Genomic DNA, 15183 nt, shown 5'->3' with positions numbered 1-15183 from the left:
TTTTTTTTTCTGCCCACTTTGAATGCTCCTATGCTGTGAAGCCTTCAGCGTTGACAATCTTTTTATCGCGTCGCAAGCTCGGAAACTTTGCCACTCCGAAACGTTGCCACTTCTAAACATTGCCACTTCGAAACATTGCCACTTCTAAACATCGCTACTCCAAAAGAGGTGGCACCTTCTCGTCGTCTCACGCGAGCTTGAAAAACTGAGAAGGCGTTAGGATATTCTTTACCTTTTTAATTATGTAGAAGGGTAGCCAGGCGAAGAGCACGATCAGAATAACTTTGTACCAAAACATAACGGACATAATTTGCATGATGTCGAAGTAGTTCCTCAGAATGAACATCGAAAAGATGTACACGATGAAGGAGCAGATGTTGGCTGATATCATCAGCGGGTGCCTGCACGGGAGGATGAAGGGATTCCATGTGGGGACGCACATAAGCATAAGTAGGCATAATCCACTCATAAGTGGGAATATATACATGCACCGGCAGGCACTGCCGGCGCAGAGTAGAATCCCCCCCCCCCGGCACTTACCAGGACTCCACCTCCAAGTGAATATTCATGATCTCCAAAACGATGAGAGACGAAAAGGATATGTTGATGAGGTTGTTGTAGTTGTCGTTAAACAGCTTCAGCGCCCCGAGCATGACCACGGTTCCCTGCAGGTGGATGGTGAAGATCAGCGATGCAGAGCAGCGATGAAGAAGAATGGTGGGGAACAGCGATGCAGACGAGCAATGGGGGGCGGCGTGCCTCCCTAGCAATGGTACATCCACGCGGAAGGGCTTCTCCATTTTGTGCTCTCACGACGTGGCCAACTGGGCACTACACCTTTTTTCCACGTTCACACATTCGCTGGCAGCCATTCAGTCCCTGCGCGACACCCCTCGGGAAGTACCTGAAAAATGGAGATCCACACGATGATGAAGAAGGATTTCAAATCCAGTTTCCGCTTGTGCTTCTTATTTTTGTATATCTCCGGGTAGAGGTATATTAAGTTTTTTTTTATCTTCACGTCTAACAGCAGCGACAGGAATGGCGCCGTGGTGTAGTACGTGGTGTAGCCGATTTGCAGCCATCCCTGCGGGGGGGGAAGGTGATAGGAAAGACGCGATGGGAAAAATGTGATGGGAAAAATGTGATGGGAAAGATGCGATGGGAAAGATGCGGTGGGAAAAATGTAATCGGCAAAATGCAGCGGGGGTGAAAACCTCCTCAGCGCGTAAACTCACCTGAAAGATCGACACCGGTATGCTGAAAAAAATGTAGCTGTATATAAACTGCAGATAGGTGAGGACGAATCCCCTGTGAATGAGGAAGGAGCAGAGGGAGGAAGTCTGCAAAAAGGTGTTGTTTCCATAGTAGAGTATAAGCTTCTTTATGTTTTTAAATTTCGAAACAATTATGTCACTATCGTTTACAACTTGTTTTCCTTCCTTTCCTAAAACACCAATGCCGATGTCCGCTGATTGGATCATGGCCACGTCATTTCCTCCATCCCCGATGCACAGGATTTTCTTCCTCTTAATGGTCTTGATCAGCACGGCGATTTCTTTCTTCTCGATAGGGCTACACCGGCAGCAGACCTAAGGGGCGGCGTCAGAGGGGGAGAAACATGCGTGAGGAATAAGCGTGACAAATAAGCGTGAGAAAAAATACAAGCCGTGGAGTGGAAAAACGAAGTGCACAAATGAATCGCCGTCATAGCGACGCACAGGATTATAATATAGCTTACCACTGCCCTCGCATTGGCCGCGAAATCGACGAACGCATTAGGAATGTACTTGATGCAGTTCTGAATTATAATGTTGTCAAAGAAGAGGACATACGAATCGATGTTACTTAAGATGGAGTTAAAGTCTCTTATCAGGTTTGACGTACTCTTAATATTTTCGTGCCTGAAAATGTAGATATTATGCTTCTTCTTCTTAATGTTGGCGTTTTTGCAGATGCAGATGGCTGTTTCGATTTTGTCTCCGGTCAGCACCCACACCTTGATTCCGCTGTTGTACAACATCTCGATGGTCTTTCCGACGCCCTGTAGGAGGGTGCGTGTGTGTGTATATGTGTCTGCGTATGTGTAGCGGCATAACGAATGGGGAAACGTAAAATGAAGTGAACAGGACATTAGAGTGCTAACATACAAGAGCGACAACCTGGCAGACGACCCTGCCGCACACCGCCTCTCACTGCCCCACGCTGCCTCTCCCCTCCGCACACTCAGCTCACCTCCTGCAGCTTGTCCTCCACGCCGGTTATGGCCAGAACCTTGATGTTTTTCTCAACGTAGTCCAAAATATTCTCCAGCTGCCCCTTGACGTCCTTATTCTTGTTGTATAAATTGGAGAAGGTATGGAAGAACTGCTCCTCTATGTTTAAAAATCCATGCACGAGGACACGGAGACCCAAGTTTGACAGATGGTCACTCTCCTCATAAATGAATGTCTTATACTTCTCATGACACTTCTTTATTAAAATGTTATCCGCCCCTTTAATGAAAAAGTAGATATTCCTGTTTTTCACATTGCGGACGAAAATGCTCATTCGTTTGGTCTCGGAAGAGAATGGGATGTGAAGCAAAATATCGTACTCCATGAGAAGGTTTTTATATTTTATTTCTATCCTGCTGGCAGTTTTCTTCCTCAAGATGAACCCACAGTTGGTAGCATATTTTAGGAAGGCCAACTCATCTGGAGAGGAACATTGATAACTGACATCCGAGTGGGAAAAGGTCTCAGATTCCTCGGAGCTGTTAGACTCCACATTTTTCTTGTCATAAGAATAGGCTGTGCTGGTAGTATCCATATGTTTCTCTTTCTTAATTTTATTTTCCTTTTTATTTTTTCGATTCACTTTTAATATGTAGTAGAAGTTTTTCTGATGGTCCGTTTCTTTCTGCTCCTTCTTTTTCTTTCCCTTGTCCTTTTCTTTGGTGCCTCCTCCGTTAGCAGCTCCGTTGGCACCACTGCTGCCACTGCCATTTGCACTGCCACTGGCACCCCCGCTGTTGCTGCTCTCCTTGGCCAGAGTCCTAATATTGTTGCATATAAGGAAGGATAAAAAGGTCTGGAACACGCGGTGCTTCTTCAAATACTCTACATCCTCCACATTGTCATTGTAGTAATCTAAGGGGTCCGACTTGTACTTCAAAAATTCGTCTACCATCAGCTCTACTTTTTTCTTCTTCTCCAAGTGCAGCGAGTTCTTTTTATTAATGTCGTTTCGCCTCTGACCTAAGGCTCCCCCTGAGACGGTACTATTATTCAGAGTCATGTTGTTCTGTTTGAACGATTTCATGTTTCCATTTCGGTAGCTATTTTGAGAGAAGCCTGATTTGGAGGCGGTGGAATGTTCATTAAAATTTCCATAATCAAAATTATCATAGTCGAAATTTTCCTCATCAATGTTTTCCTCATCATGTAGCATGTTGATACGATCCATTGGGTTCACTGCTTTGCCAACTTGTCTCAAGGATGAGAGTTCATTTTTGTTTCTTCCACTCTCGATATCGTAATTAAAGGAGATGTAGTTTCCATTTTTGTTTCCACTATTCTTATTCCTTCGATCGTTCTTGGAATAGTTGGATCCTAAATACATGGAAGAGGCATCAACATCTTCGTTTAAGTCATCCAGATCGTACGATAGCATATGCTTGTTGAAATTCCCTTTCCCTTTACTTTCCATACTTCCCTGGAGCATATTATTCTTTTCATTTTCCGCATGGATGACGTCCAAGCCGATATGTATAACTTTAAGCACCATTACATTTTCTGTGAGTGTTCCCGTCTTGTCTGTGAAAATGTAATCGACGTCACCAAAGTTTTCTATAATTGAGCTGTTCTTTATGATCGTCGTTTCGATTTCCTTATCCTTCTGAATCATCAAAGTGTAGTAAATTTTAGCAATATTCAAATTGACGCTTAAAGATATCGGGATGACGGATGAGAACAGCAAAATGAAACGAATAAAATTCAAGTACCACAGATTATTCATCTTCACGGAACACATATACATGGAGAACAACGTCAGAATGAGAAACAAAAATAACGTTATCATATTTAATTTCTGGTCTATCATTCCTCTTTTTATTTTGCTAATCTGTGTACTCATGTTAACTCTTGTGTCACTTCCGGTGTAGATTACCAAACAGAGCACATCAGAGCTGGTAATCACCGAGTTGAACAAAATGAAGTTGTCGTAATTTAATTTTTTTCTATAAGTAACATTGTAAAAGTTGAAATTAGCTTCATTATTAAATACACTACACATGCTCGTTTCTCCGACATAATTCCCGCTATTATTTCCACTATTTTTTCCACTACTTTTGCCACTACTCTTTGAGCAGCTGTACTTTTCAATGACTCCTCTGTTTCGATCCGGCATAGCAGCACCCGATCCCGCTCCCCCGATGGCTCCCTTTTCCACGTCGACAAATTTCACCATTTCTTTGTTCTTTTTTTCCTTTTTCTTATCGCTGTACACGTAGTTTGTGTCCTTTTCCGCCAAATTCACATAGCCCTTATGTTGGACTTCCTTTCCTTTGTCGTTCGCTAGATTGTCCAGTTCGAGTTCGTTTCGGCGATCATCCTCTCGATGGCCCTGCTGTTGCTCCTCCTTCTCCTCATTGTCATCCTCCTCATCATCTTCGTCGTCTTCCTCGTCGTCTTCCTCGTCGTCATCTTCGTCGTTATCTTCGTCATCTTCGTCATCTTCTTCCTCCTCCTCCGCCCCGTATGGTGGTGCGCCGGGTTCTTCCCTCCTGGCCACTCCGCCGCGACCGCCGCGCTCCAAGTCGATCTCTCCGTCCCTGATCATGTCAAACGAATAGTTCATCAGCTGGTGATCGCTCAGCCCCAGCGTGTTGTTGTTTTCCTCCTTCTGGAAGTCGCCATGCGGGTTGTACTTGAATATGACGAAGGACCCCTCAATTTTATAAATGTCATTTTTGGGCTGCTCCAGGATGAACAAAATGTCTATGGTGAAGAAATCTTTCAACTTTTTTAAATTTTGGAAGATGCTAATTGGGTACTTAATTTTCCAGTCCGTCTCTCCATCAATTTTGTCCGTTTTGACATACGTATAATTGGCCGTTTCGTTCGCAGCAGCTGCGTCCTTGTTTTTTCTATTTTTTAATATTTTTTTTTTTTTTTTTTTTTTTCTTTTTCTTTTCAAAATGGTCCAATTCGCCTGAAGTGTTCATATCATTTTTATGACCACTTTTGTCTGACTTGTCTTTTAAAAGATATTTCTTTTCTTTCCCTCCGCTTAGCGATTTTTCATTTTCACTAAAGAGTAGGTGATTGCTCGTTTCGCTCAGGTTGTTGTTCGATTCGTTATATCGATCATCAATCAGTTCGTTATCAATATTTTTATTAAAATGGTAGTAGTTTTTGTTAATCTTGTTATACACGTTGGAACTTTTATTCAATTTTATGTTGCCGAAGAATTTCTTCTCCTCCACTTTAAAAGTATATTCTTCATTTTTATTTAAATTACGTAACAGAATACAATCTGCTGGGGCTCTCTGCTTGGATTTTATCAAGATGATATCTCCTACTTTGATATCTTTGGAGTATATTTTTTCGAAATTTCCGTTTTCCAAAAGGGTGTAATAAATTTCGTTGTTATTCTCCAGATCCTTTATAAATCGCTTCAAATCATCAACCACTTCATTGATTAAACTTACAAAGATGATGAAGATTAATGGAGCAACAAAGGTGAACACATACCCCGTATTGAATATCGGGATGACTTGTAACAAAGAAACACACAAATAGAATAAATTCAAAAAGTCCGCGAACTGGTAAAATAAAAAGAGAGGAATAAATGAGATCACTGTGTATTTTGTGCTCCTAATTTTATTGTCGCAGAAAAATTTTGGACTCGTCCTTCCGTGTATATTTACAAACCTTTCTCGCTTCTTATTTTTCTTGTTATAAAAATGGCTGAATATCTTGTAGAATGTGTACGAAAAAAAGTACTTTATCCGCCCCACCTTTTTGCTCAGAACGAACCGAAGCCTCTTTAGCTCCTCGTCGTCCACCATCTTGCCCTCATGTGGAAGGTTCTCGGGGGAAATTGTGAAGCGCTAGGCAGGGAAGCGGGGTGAGCCGATGAGCTCCTGCGCCGCTGATATGCCTGTGTATACGGAGGTGTTCGCCCACGTCCGACTCCGCGTTGTGCGTGTTTTTATGCTTCTATAGCGGGAAATGCGGAGCCCCCGTCTGGGGTGCCGATCGAGGGGAATAAGCCTTCTACCGTGTCGCTGCTGCAGAGTCTCTTACGCTGCGTCTATTGTTCTCCGTCCCTTCTGCTGCTTCTCTTTTGATGCTTCTTTTCTGCCGCTCCCCCTCTCGGTTGTCTTACAAATATGCGTAGTAGCATCACACGGGGAAATAACCCGGCCTGCTATGCATCATGTTAAAGGGCTGAGACGCTCGAAAAAAAGGGGTGGACCCATTCTCACTTCCCTCGGGGCACGTGTCTGTCGCACACGTGCACCACTGAGTATGTTTCCCTTGCCGACAAAAATATATCATATATTTCTGTTCTGCAATTTTCCCTAAGTGGGGGGAGAGGTAGCGAATCTTCAAAAGGGGAAGCCAAAAGTGGGCGACCAAGTGATCCTCTTAACAATGCATGGTTGCGAAAAAAGATCTCGGAGGTGACACAGTCGAGAGAATCAAAACCAGTTTGACTTTTCAGTGCCCCCGTTTTTGCGCATATCTTTGTATCATCTGCAGGCGCTCCTGAAGTTGGTCATTTAAAGCCACCTTCCTCCAGAGCGGTTATCCGTATGTACAAATTTTTGACAAGGAAAAGGAAGAAAAAAAAAAAAAAAAGAAAGAACAGTATTATGTGTTCACATACGATCGGAAAGAAACAAACATATGATTATGTTTATTTTATTTATAGATTTTTGTGCGTTTGCATCCAAACAGCAAAACTGTGATCACTCACATGAAAAGCGATACGGGGTTAATTTGGCTGATTAATTGCCCGTTTATTTGGTAACTCTTTAACAAAAAAGAGGTATCAGAAAAAGTGCCAGAAATGTTTTCATTTTTGCATCGGCACAAAATATACATAACGCTCAAGCATGTTATTGCTAAAAGGATTTTTTCCCCTTTTTTTTGGAACATTTTGCGCATTTATTTGCTTCATATTGTTATGCATATTTTTTTTTTTTTTTTTTTTTGGAAGATCCACCAAGGCGCAATAAATTTGCAAGGGAAATTCTCTGCACCAGTCCATTCCTTTTTTTCTCATTTTTGCCCCCGCGCGGCAAGAAGGATTAGCTAAACATCTCCTCTTGAGCGTGTAAAAAGGGCACCCACGGAAGAAGTGTTCAATGCGCATGTAATGCAAATATAAATGTTGTATTTTGTACGGCAGCAATACTTGTATGGTGACATGTACACGTTTCTACGCATGTACCTACCTGCTGTGCTTGAAAAGTCAAAAAAGGTTCTCGCCCCCCCCAAGTGAAGGCACAAGCGCGCCAACACGCGGGGAACAGAACTCATCGTACTCTACTGTTCTGTTTTTGCGCCTGTTTGTCGCATCGGCGTGTGGGCACTTGGCCCTTCATCCATTCGTATTTTGCTTTTTCTCACCTCTGCATTCTTCCCGTTCAGAGGAGCGAAAAGGGAAGAAAAGATAAACGATTGTAACGTTATACATTTGTGGGTGAATAATTCATCAAATTAAAATAAGGGAAAAGAAGAAAAAAAAGTTTAAAGGGGAAAGCAAAAAAAAAAAAAAAAAGAATGACCTTAAATGTCCTGAACGCTCAACGCGCACGCTTGCTGCTTCTCTACGGGTGCACGTCTGTCTGATGCGTTTATCACACCGAAGGGCGCCTCGTGTGCGAGGGAAGTGTGCACATATGCATATGTGTATGCATAGATATTCTTGCAAATGTTACCGCCATCGGAGCGTCGGCGCAGCGCCCCAGAAGCCCTGGCGCCCGCGGACTGCTAGCCCCCCTAACCGGTTGCTCTACGCGGACGTTACACACCGCATTATGCACACGTAGAGACAGGCAACGGCGCACCCCCTCAGGTGCGTATCACTATTATGTGGTTCCTATGTCCCTTCTTCTTCGTCCTCGTAACAAATCTGTTTCTCCCACTCCGCAACTTCAGTTGTCTTTTTGTGAGAAGCGAAAAAAGGGAGAAGTTGGTCCCGATTTGGACCCCCCACAAGAGTAGTGCCCCTCTTTTTATACACACTGGGCATGGGGGAGTGAGGAAGCGGGCGCTAAAGGGGAGAAACAGGTTGGTCGGCCATAAAAAAAGCAGTAGAGAGGAAAGAGGTGATGGGAAAAATGGTGGCAAATTCCTGAGGTCGTCCCTGCTGCTCGCGAGGAAGGGCAGCGCGGAGGGGGAGGCAGATGGAGAATCAGATGGAGGGCCGCTCTCATCGAGCGGAGTGCCAACTTCAACTGTGAGCAACGAGCCAAGTGAAGAATCCCCTATGCGAATGGCTAAAACGAACAGAAGTAGCCATGCAGGAGGTGCCCAAACGACAGGGATAAGCGACCCTGTGGAAGAAAGCATAAAAAGAATCAAGGGAGAATACTACGACGTGGAAATTTGCGAGCTGCTGTCAAAAAGCTTCCTGTCTTATGCCAACTTTTTAATCCTAAACAGATGTCTATGTGATTATCGCGATGGCCTAAAAACAGTGCAGAGGAGGATCATATGGAGCATGTACGAAATAAATAAAGGCGCGGAAAAGGGCAGTTATAAGAAATGTGCCAGAATCGTGGGTGAGGTTATTGGAAAATATCACCCACATGGAGATAAAAGTGTGTACGATGCGTTGGTTCGTCTGGCACAGAAGCATCACAATAGCAATCTGCTAATCAATGGATACGGGAACTTCGGCTCCGTTGAGTACAACGCAGCGGCTATGCGTTACACGGAGGCTAAAGTTTCAAACTTCTGTTATGATATCCTTTTGGACGAAATAAATGATGAGAACGTAGAATACGTGCGAAACTTTGATGGGAATGAAGTGGAGCCGAAGGTGCTGTGCAGCAAAGTTCCTCTCCTACTCATTAATGGATGCTCCGGCATTGCAGTCAGCATATTGAGTAACATCCCCTGCCATAACTTAGTAGATGTGATCAACTGCACCATTAGCTTTTTACTCGACCCAAGTATTAAAGAGGACCACTTAGCCGCTATAATAAAGGGGCCCGACTTCTCCACTGGAGGGATTATTATAAGCAAACCGAATGAGCTGCAAAATGTATATCAAACGGGGAAGGGAAATATAGAAATTAGGAGCAACGTCTTTCTGGAGTACACGAAGAATGACAAAGGTTACGTCACCCACGTGAATGATTTGCTCAACCTACACCCAGAAGATGTGGACCCGAGGGGGAGTAAAAAGTTAGTAATAAAAAATTTACCCCCAAATGTGAAGCCAAATGAACTAATCGAAAATATGATTAACATTTTGAATGAGAAAAAAAATGAGCATGAAAATATTTTACAAAAAATAAGAGATGAAAGTGAGAAGGAGGACATGCGAATTGTACTGGAACTGAGGAAAAATAGCCAACTGGAACAAATAAATGACTTCCTTTCCTTCATTTTTAAGTACACACAGATGCAGATTACCTACCATTGCAATTTTGTTTCCATCGGTCACCAAAATAGTTACACCCAGTTCTCATTGAAATCGTTCTTACAGCTTTGGTGCGAAAATCGCATAAAATTTATTAGAAACAATTTGACAATAAAAAATAAAAACTTACAGAAAGAACTTCACATCATACACCTGTACATGCTCATACAGAAAAAAATTTTGGAGATTATTTCCTTTCTCCAGAAGAACCAAAGCATTGAACAGATAAAAGATTTTTTTAAAAAAAATTTCCAACTTAATGATTATCAGATCCAGCACATCCTCTCTATGAAGATACAGAAATTGGTCAACATTAAGAACGTCGATTTTGGAACTCAGAGGGAGAAAATTCTGGCTCGCATGCAGGAGAATCGAGACCTCATCGCCAACGTGGAGAAGATCAAGCACCTCATCATTGAGCAGCTGGCCTACATAAAAAATAAGTATGGCAGCAGCAGCGTAGGAAGGTTCGCACCCCCGCAGAGCGTTAAGTATAAGTACGTTTATATAAACCCACCCGGACGCAGTCAGCACTTTAAGGAGCACTTAATCCAACCGCCTACCCCCCCGCGGGATGATCCATCTGAGCTTGCAGCCGACGCGGAAGATTCAAAAGAGGAAAGCGAAATTTTGCAAAGGGATGCAAATCCGAACCAAACGCACAACGGTGAAGGGCAACACATCGAAGTGGTGGATCCCCCCTTAACCAGGGGAAATAACCAAAGGGGAGGAGTGCATGACGCGGAGTGCGCACCCCCGGTGGAAGACACTCAAAAGGGGACGAAAAAAATAGACCCTTTTCTTCACTACAGGCACACCTACATCGACTCCATACACACGGACGTCAAAGATGTTTACAACAACGATCACGTCCTTGTCCTAATAACCTACGGAGGGTACGTCAAGAAGATCAAAATTGCGGAGAAGTTGAAGAATCACCAGAACAATATCATGAAGCTGTCCAACGTGAAGTACATTTTGAAGGAGAACGAGGAGAGGCGACTCAAGGGTGGCGGCGCACCGGGGGAAGCGGCCAAACCAGCAGTAAGTGGCACGGCCAACGTAGGAGGAGGCGAGACAGCCAACGTAGCAGTAGATGGGGAAACCACCTCCATTGCTAAGCCCCCCACTGCCAACTCAGCCAACTGCTACAAAGTGAAGAAAAGCATCCTCTGCAGAAACAAAGACAAACTACTGCTCACGGACAGCCAGAACAAAGCCTACATCCTGAATGTGTGCGATTTGCAGACTTCGTCTTACGACTCCAAGGGGACGCCAATCAACCAAGTGGTGCACTGCTCAAAGAGCATCACCGGCATGACCAAGTTCGAGGAAAATAAAAAGTACCTCATCGTGTGCAGTGAAAATGGAAAAATGAAAGTCATAAACAACGACGTTTTCTTGAAGAAGAAAAAAAAAGGAATCAGACTTTTTAAAAACAAAAAAGATATCCATTTCAGCTACTGCAATTTTACGGACAACTGCATTGTTGGAACGGCCAGTGGACACATAATTCAGTTTCCACTCTCCAATTTTAAAATATCAAAAAAAAACTCGCTCGGGAATAAGTGCATCAATCTGGCGAAAAACGACAGAGTGGTGGACCTCTTGGCATATGAGAATGACGAAAAAAGTGTGAAAAATTTTCAAATCATATTTCTTTCCAAAGGGGGACATGGAAAAATGATAAACTTGGAGGAGCTCAAAGTGCAGAAGAAGAAGGGCAAGGGGTACAAGATTATGAAGTTTAAGCGGGCCAAAAGGGCCGCGGCTCTCGAGAGAGAGCAGGGGAAAGGCGGGAAAGAGGCACACCTAGGAAAAGAGAGTCAGGATCCCTCCGCCCACATGAGCAAACGACATATGGACCAAACTTCCGCGCAGAGCACCGACCCGGACGAATTCCTCGGGTTTAAATTGTATGACATGACAAAGAAGAATGACAACGACTTTCTCATCATGATTACCGACCATGCTGTTCTGATCCGCAAAAATATCACCCTCCTGAAAAAAAAAAACAGGAAGCACTCATCGCAAATTTATGCCAAGATGAGCAAGCTCAACCGGCTCGTTTTCTTTGACATTATGTAATCCCGTTGCAGTGTATGTGAAGTAGGCGTGATGGTGGGCAGACACACGTGTCTATATATAGTTATGTTTGTACCCGCGTGTTTTTTTTTTTTTTTCTTTGTGTGAGCCCTTTAATATTTGCTTCCCACTTTAACATGGGGAAAAAAAACAACCCCAGCGGGCGAGCAGACCGCGCAGCGAATGCGTGTGCATTTTGGCTAACACTTTGTGCCCACAGGGCAAGATGATTTTTTTTTTCTTTCATTCATTCTTTCCTTGCTTTTTTCTTTCTCACTCCCATGTGTAACTCCGACACGGTGGGCTGTCAACAAATTTGCCGTCGCACCAATTGGCGCCATGATATCCTACCCAGATTATGCGCTCGGTCCGGCCATTTCATTTTGCACAGTTGCGCAGACGTCCACGTGACCCATTCAGGACAGGCATTAGTAAAGTTCTGCACAACGGAGGTAGTACTCAGTTGGGACTACTAAAAGTGCACTGCATTGGTCAAATGGTTCCTGCTGAATTTGAGAAGGAAAGAAGTCATGGGGTAGCTTGTTGGGAAAGACAAAGAGCGCGCTGAAGGTGCACACCATTTGGTGAATCAAAAGGGATTTAAAGCTTCATAAAAAAAAAAAAAAAAAAAAATACAGCAACGTGCTGGGCGCTTTTTAATTTATAAAAATTTAACAAAAAAAAAGTACTTGACACTTTTGCTTCACATTATTGCTTCACACCTTTTACATTTTCCCGCATTTCCCATGTGGATAACCATATGTACGTACGCCCGTAGGGGTGCAGCGAAAGGGGGGGATCAAATGTTAAGAAATTGCGCAGGGGCACATGGTTGTCCCTCTTTCTTCTGCGTATTTGGGGTTGCACAGAGGGAGGGGCAGCGGTGTACACCTCGTGCAAGCCGTACAACTCGTACAATCCGTAGAACTCGCACAATTCGTACAGGCCATACAGCTGGTACACCTACGCGGGGGCATAATCCCCGAGGGGGCAGTGCCGCACCTCCGACAGAGGAATCTCTCCACCCAAATTAACGCCTCGCGGGAATTTACTTAAAATCCGGGGTGAGGTACTTGAGGAAGCCCAATTTCTTGGAGCCTCGCTTGGCATCCTTCTTGGAGGCACCATTATATACCTCGGAGTAGTCGTCTTTGTTCCTGCAATTTGACTGCGTGGAGGCATTGTTCTCGCTGTTGTTTGTGTACTGATTCAGGTAGCTATAATTTGTAGGGGGGTATCCCCCCCCGGGTCTGCCGAGACTTCCACTTGAGTAGTATTTATTATGTGAGAAAGGAGTATTCATCAGTGGGACATCAGGATGGTTACCTGATCCGCCATAATTCACACCTTGTGGCATGAAAGGATAAAAGTGGTAGTAAGGGAAAGGAGGGATGTTCCCATTAGGAGGGTGCACAGGAGGAGTCATATGTGAGCTGTACACATTATACTCATTGCCATTTCCTCTAGCCCCCCCTCCACCAATGGATAAGGCATAATTACTACCAATAAAAATTAGAAGGAAAATAAAAGCAATTACACAGATACTTTTCCATTCAAACTGAACAATAAATGCATTAATAAGCTGACCCAACATTTGTGCAGACAAGAAAGAAAAATCTTGATATAACTTGTGATCAGTTTTCATACATCTGAGCCATTCTTCACATTTATCATTTAGGATAGGTAAATTTACTGTACCACATTTATGAGCATAGTATTGCTTCTTACACGAGTCCGATTCTTCCTTCACGTTTTGCATCTGAATGGCAACTTTCTTGTTTATGTCTTCTCTAACGGATACGAATGTAAAATAAATCAATGTCACTATTAGGGATGTTATGATGATATTAAATATGACTCTTATCCATCTTTGGATTATGTCTGGAGAGTAAACAAAAAAGTTCTTAATTTTTTGACTTGAGGTTTCTCTCTGAATTAGTGCACTATAATCTGGGTACTTCTTCTCATACACTACCATTTGGTGATTATTGTCGTGCATAAAGGAGTTATTTTCAAATTCTTTTATGTACGATAATTCAGACACGTTTGTGTTCTGATCTCCGTAGTAACTATTCCAGAGAAGCTTTCTTTTTAACTTTCTACCACTTCGTATGTTGCCCAATACCAAATGTGTATTTCCATACGGGTCTTTCCCCATCCCCCCCTTCCTCCTTTTGATCAAATTTAGGCCCTTCTCATTGTTTCTGCGGGGCGTAGCACGCATGTGCCCCCGGTTGCTGTAGAGGTGACTTCCCGCATGGCTGCCTCGATGGCTGCCCGCGTGGCTGTCTCCGTGCCTGCCTCCGTTGCTTTCCCTAGTGCTGCAAAAGTTCTCCGCGCCCTTCTCCTTCTTTACCAACGAGTGCATTTGCTTATCTCTGTACTTGTCCGCTCCGTCGTGAGGCGAACTGCCGATCAGGAATTTCTGGTAGCTGTTCAGGTCATTCGAATTGTTCTCCAGGTTGATGGTGTCGTTATCCTCGCTGCAAGAGTAGTGCTTGGCGTCCTCGATCGGGATGATGGGCAGCTCGCTCTCGCATATTTTCATTTCGTTCGGGCGGGAGAAGGGTTGTGGTTATGGTAGCTTAGGCTCGGCCGGGATCCGTTCGGTTCAGCAAGCTTCTGTTGTGCTCTGTTCGATTCAGCTAGCTTCTGTTGTGTTTTGTTCTGTTCAACTAGCTTCTGTTTTGCTCTCCCCGGCTCAGCTAGCTTCTGTTGTGCTGGGTTTCGGTGCCTTTCTCTTCCTTCCCTTCGCGTGTTCACCTTTTTGTGCCTCTCCCTCTTCAGACTTTCGCTCCTTCCTTCCCTTGGTGCTCCCTTGTTCACATCCCGCTCCGCTCACATGTGTGGCACACGGCACGGGAAGATGTTGTCGGGGGGGGAAATGGCCTCTTTGATTGGTGTCGTGTGTTGCGTATGTACAAGTGCTGCGGTGCTCATGTTATTTACTGGCAGATGCTCCGTTACAGGGGGGTCTCCACTAGGTGGTTGCCTCCACTCGGCTGCCACTTCGTCGTTGCTACTTCGTGGCTGGGCTTCTCCCCCTAGTTGTCATTTTTTTGGCTCACTTAGAACAGAAGAACGGGTTGTGCGATGCATTAGTTCGTGCAATCGCGGCCACGTCTGTGCGTACCGACGTAAAATGCAGGCGAAGGTCTGATGCTACATGCCATACGAATTCGCAGCTCGCTTTGTCCTCTCAGGAATTTTCCCAACTAGCGGCTGCCGTTAACTCATAAAAAATACCGTTAAAAAGGGCGGCTTCGATGTGCGCGTTTTCGCAACGTTGACATGTACTTGGTAAGTGATTCGTAAGTACTTCGTAAGGACTTCGTAAGTACTGTATACTATTATGTATACATTATGTATTATGCCTACGTGTAAATGAATATGGCCCACTTGTGTTTGTAACTGGTGGGGAATTTGGAACAATTTTTTTTTTCTTCAAATTTC

The 15183-nt window shown here is 44.0% G+C and overlaps 3 protein-coding genes across 3 annotated transcripts; 1 reads left to right on the top strand and 2 right to left on the bottom strand.

The window, feature by feature from the left end:
- Positions 1-187: 187 nt before the first annotated feature.
- C922_00778 (phospholipid-translocating ATPase) lies at positions 188-6052 on the bottom strand (the record flags this gene model as incomplete). The annotated part of the gene is made up of 7 exons (XM_008816390.1): positions 188-401; positions 541-665; positions 905-1087; positions 1239-1592; positions 1742-2044; positions 2236-5128; positions 5235-6052. The coding sequence occupies 7 exons, from the start codon at positions 6050-6052 to the stop codon at positions 188-190; spliced, it is 4890 nt and encodes a 1629-aa protein (XP_008814612.1).
- Positions 6053-8085: 2033 nt separating this feature from the next.
- On the top strand, positions 8086-11733 carry C922_00777 (DNA gyrase subunit A; the record flags this gene model as incomplete). Its single annotated transcript, XM_008816389.1, has 1 exon — positions 8086-11733. One exon carries the CDS (start codon positions 8086-8088, stop codon positions 11731-11733), a length of 3648 nt encoding a protein of 1215 aa, XP_008814611.1.
- A 1045-nt stretch (positions 11734-12778) lies between these two features.
- On the bottom strand, positions 12779-14278 carry C922_00776 (hypothetical protein; the record flags this gene model as incomplete). The annotated part of the gene is made up of 1 exon (XM_008816388.1): positions 12779-14278. The coding sequence occupies one exon, from the start codon at positions 14276-14278 to the stop codon at positions 12779-12781; it is 1500 nt and encodes a 499-aa protein (XP_008814610.1).
- Between the last annotated feature and the right edge of the window lie 905 nt (positions 14279-15183).

The sequence above is a fragment of the Plasmodium inui genome (assembly GCF_000524495.1).
Source record: "Plasmodium inui San Antonio 1 unplaced genomic scaffold supercont1.2, whole genome shotgun sequence".
Taxonomy (NCBI): domain Eukaryota; phylum Apicomplexa; class Aconoidasida; order Haemosporida; family Plasmodiidae; genus Plasmodium; species Plasmodium inui.
Note: the sequence above shows the minus strand (reverse complement) of the source record. Positions and strands in the feature narration are given on the sequence as shown.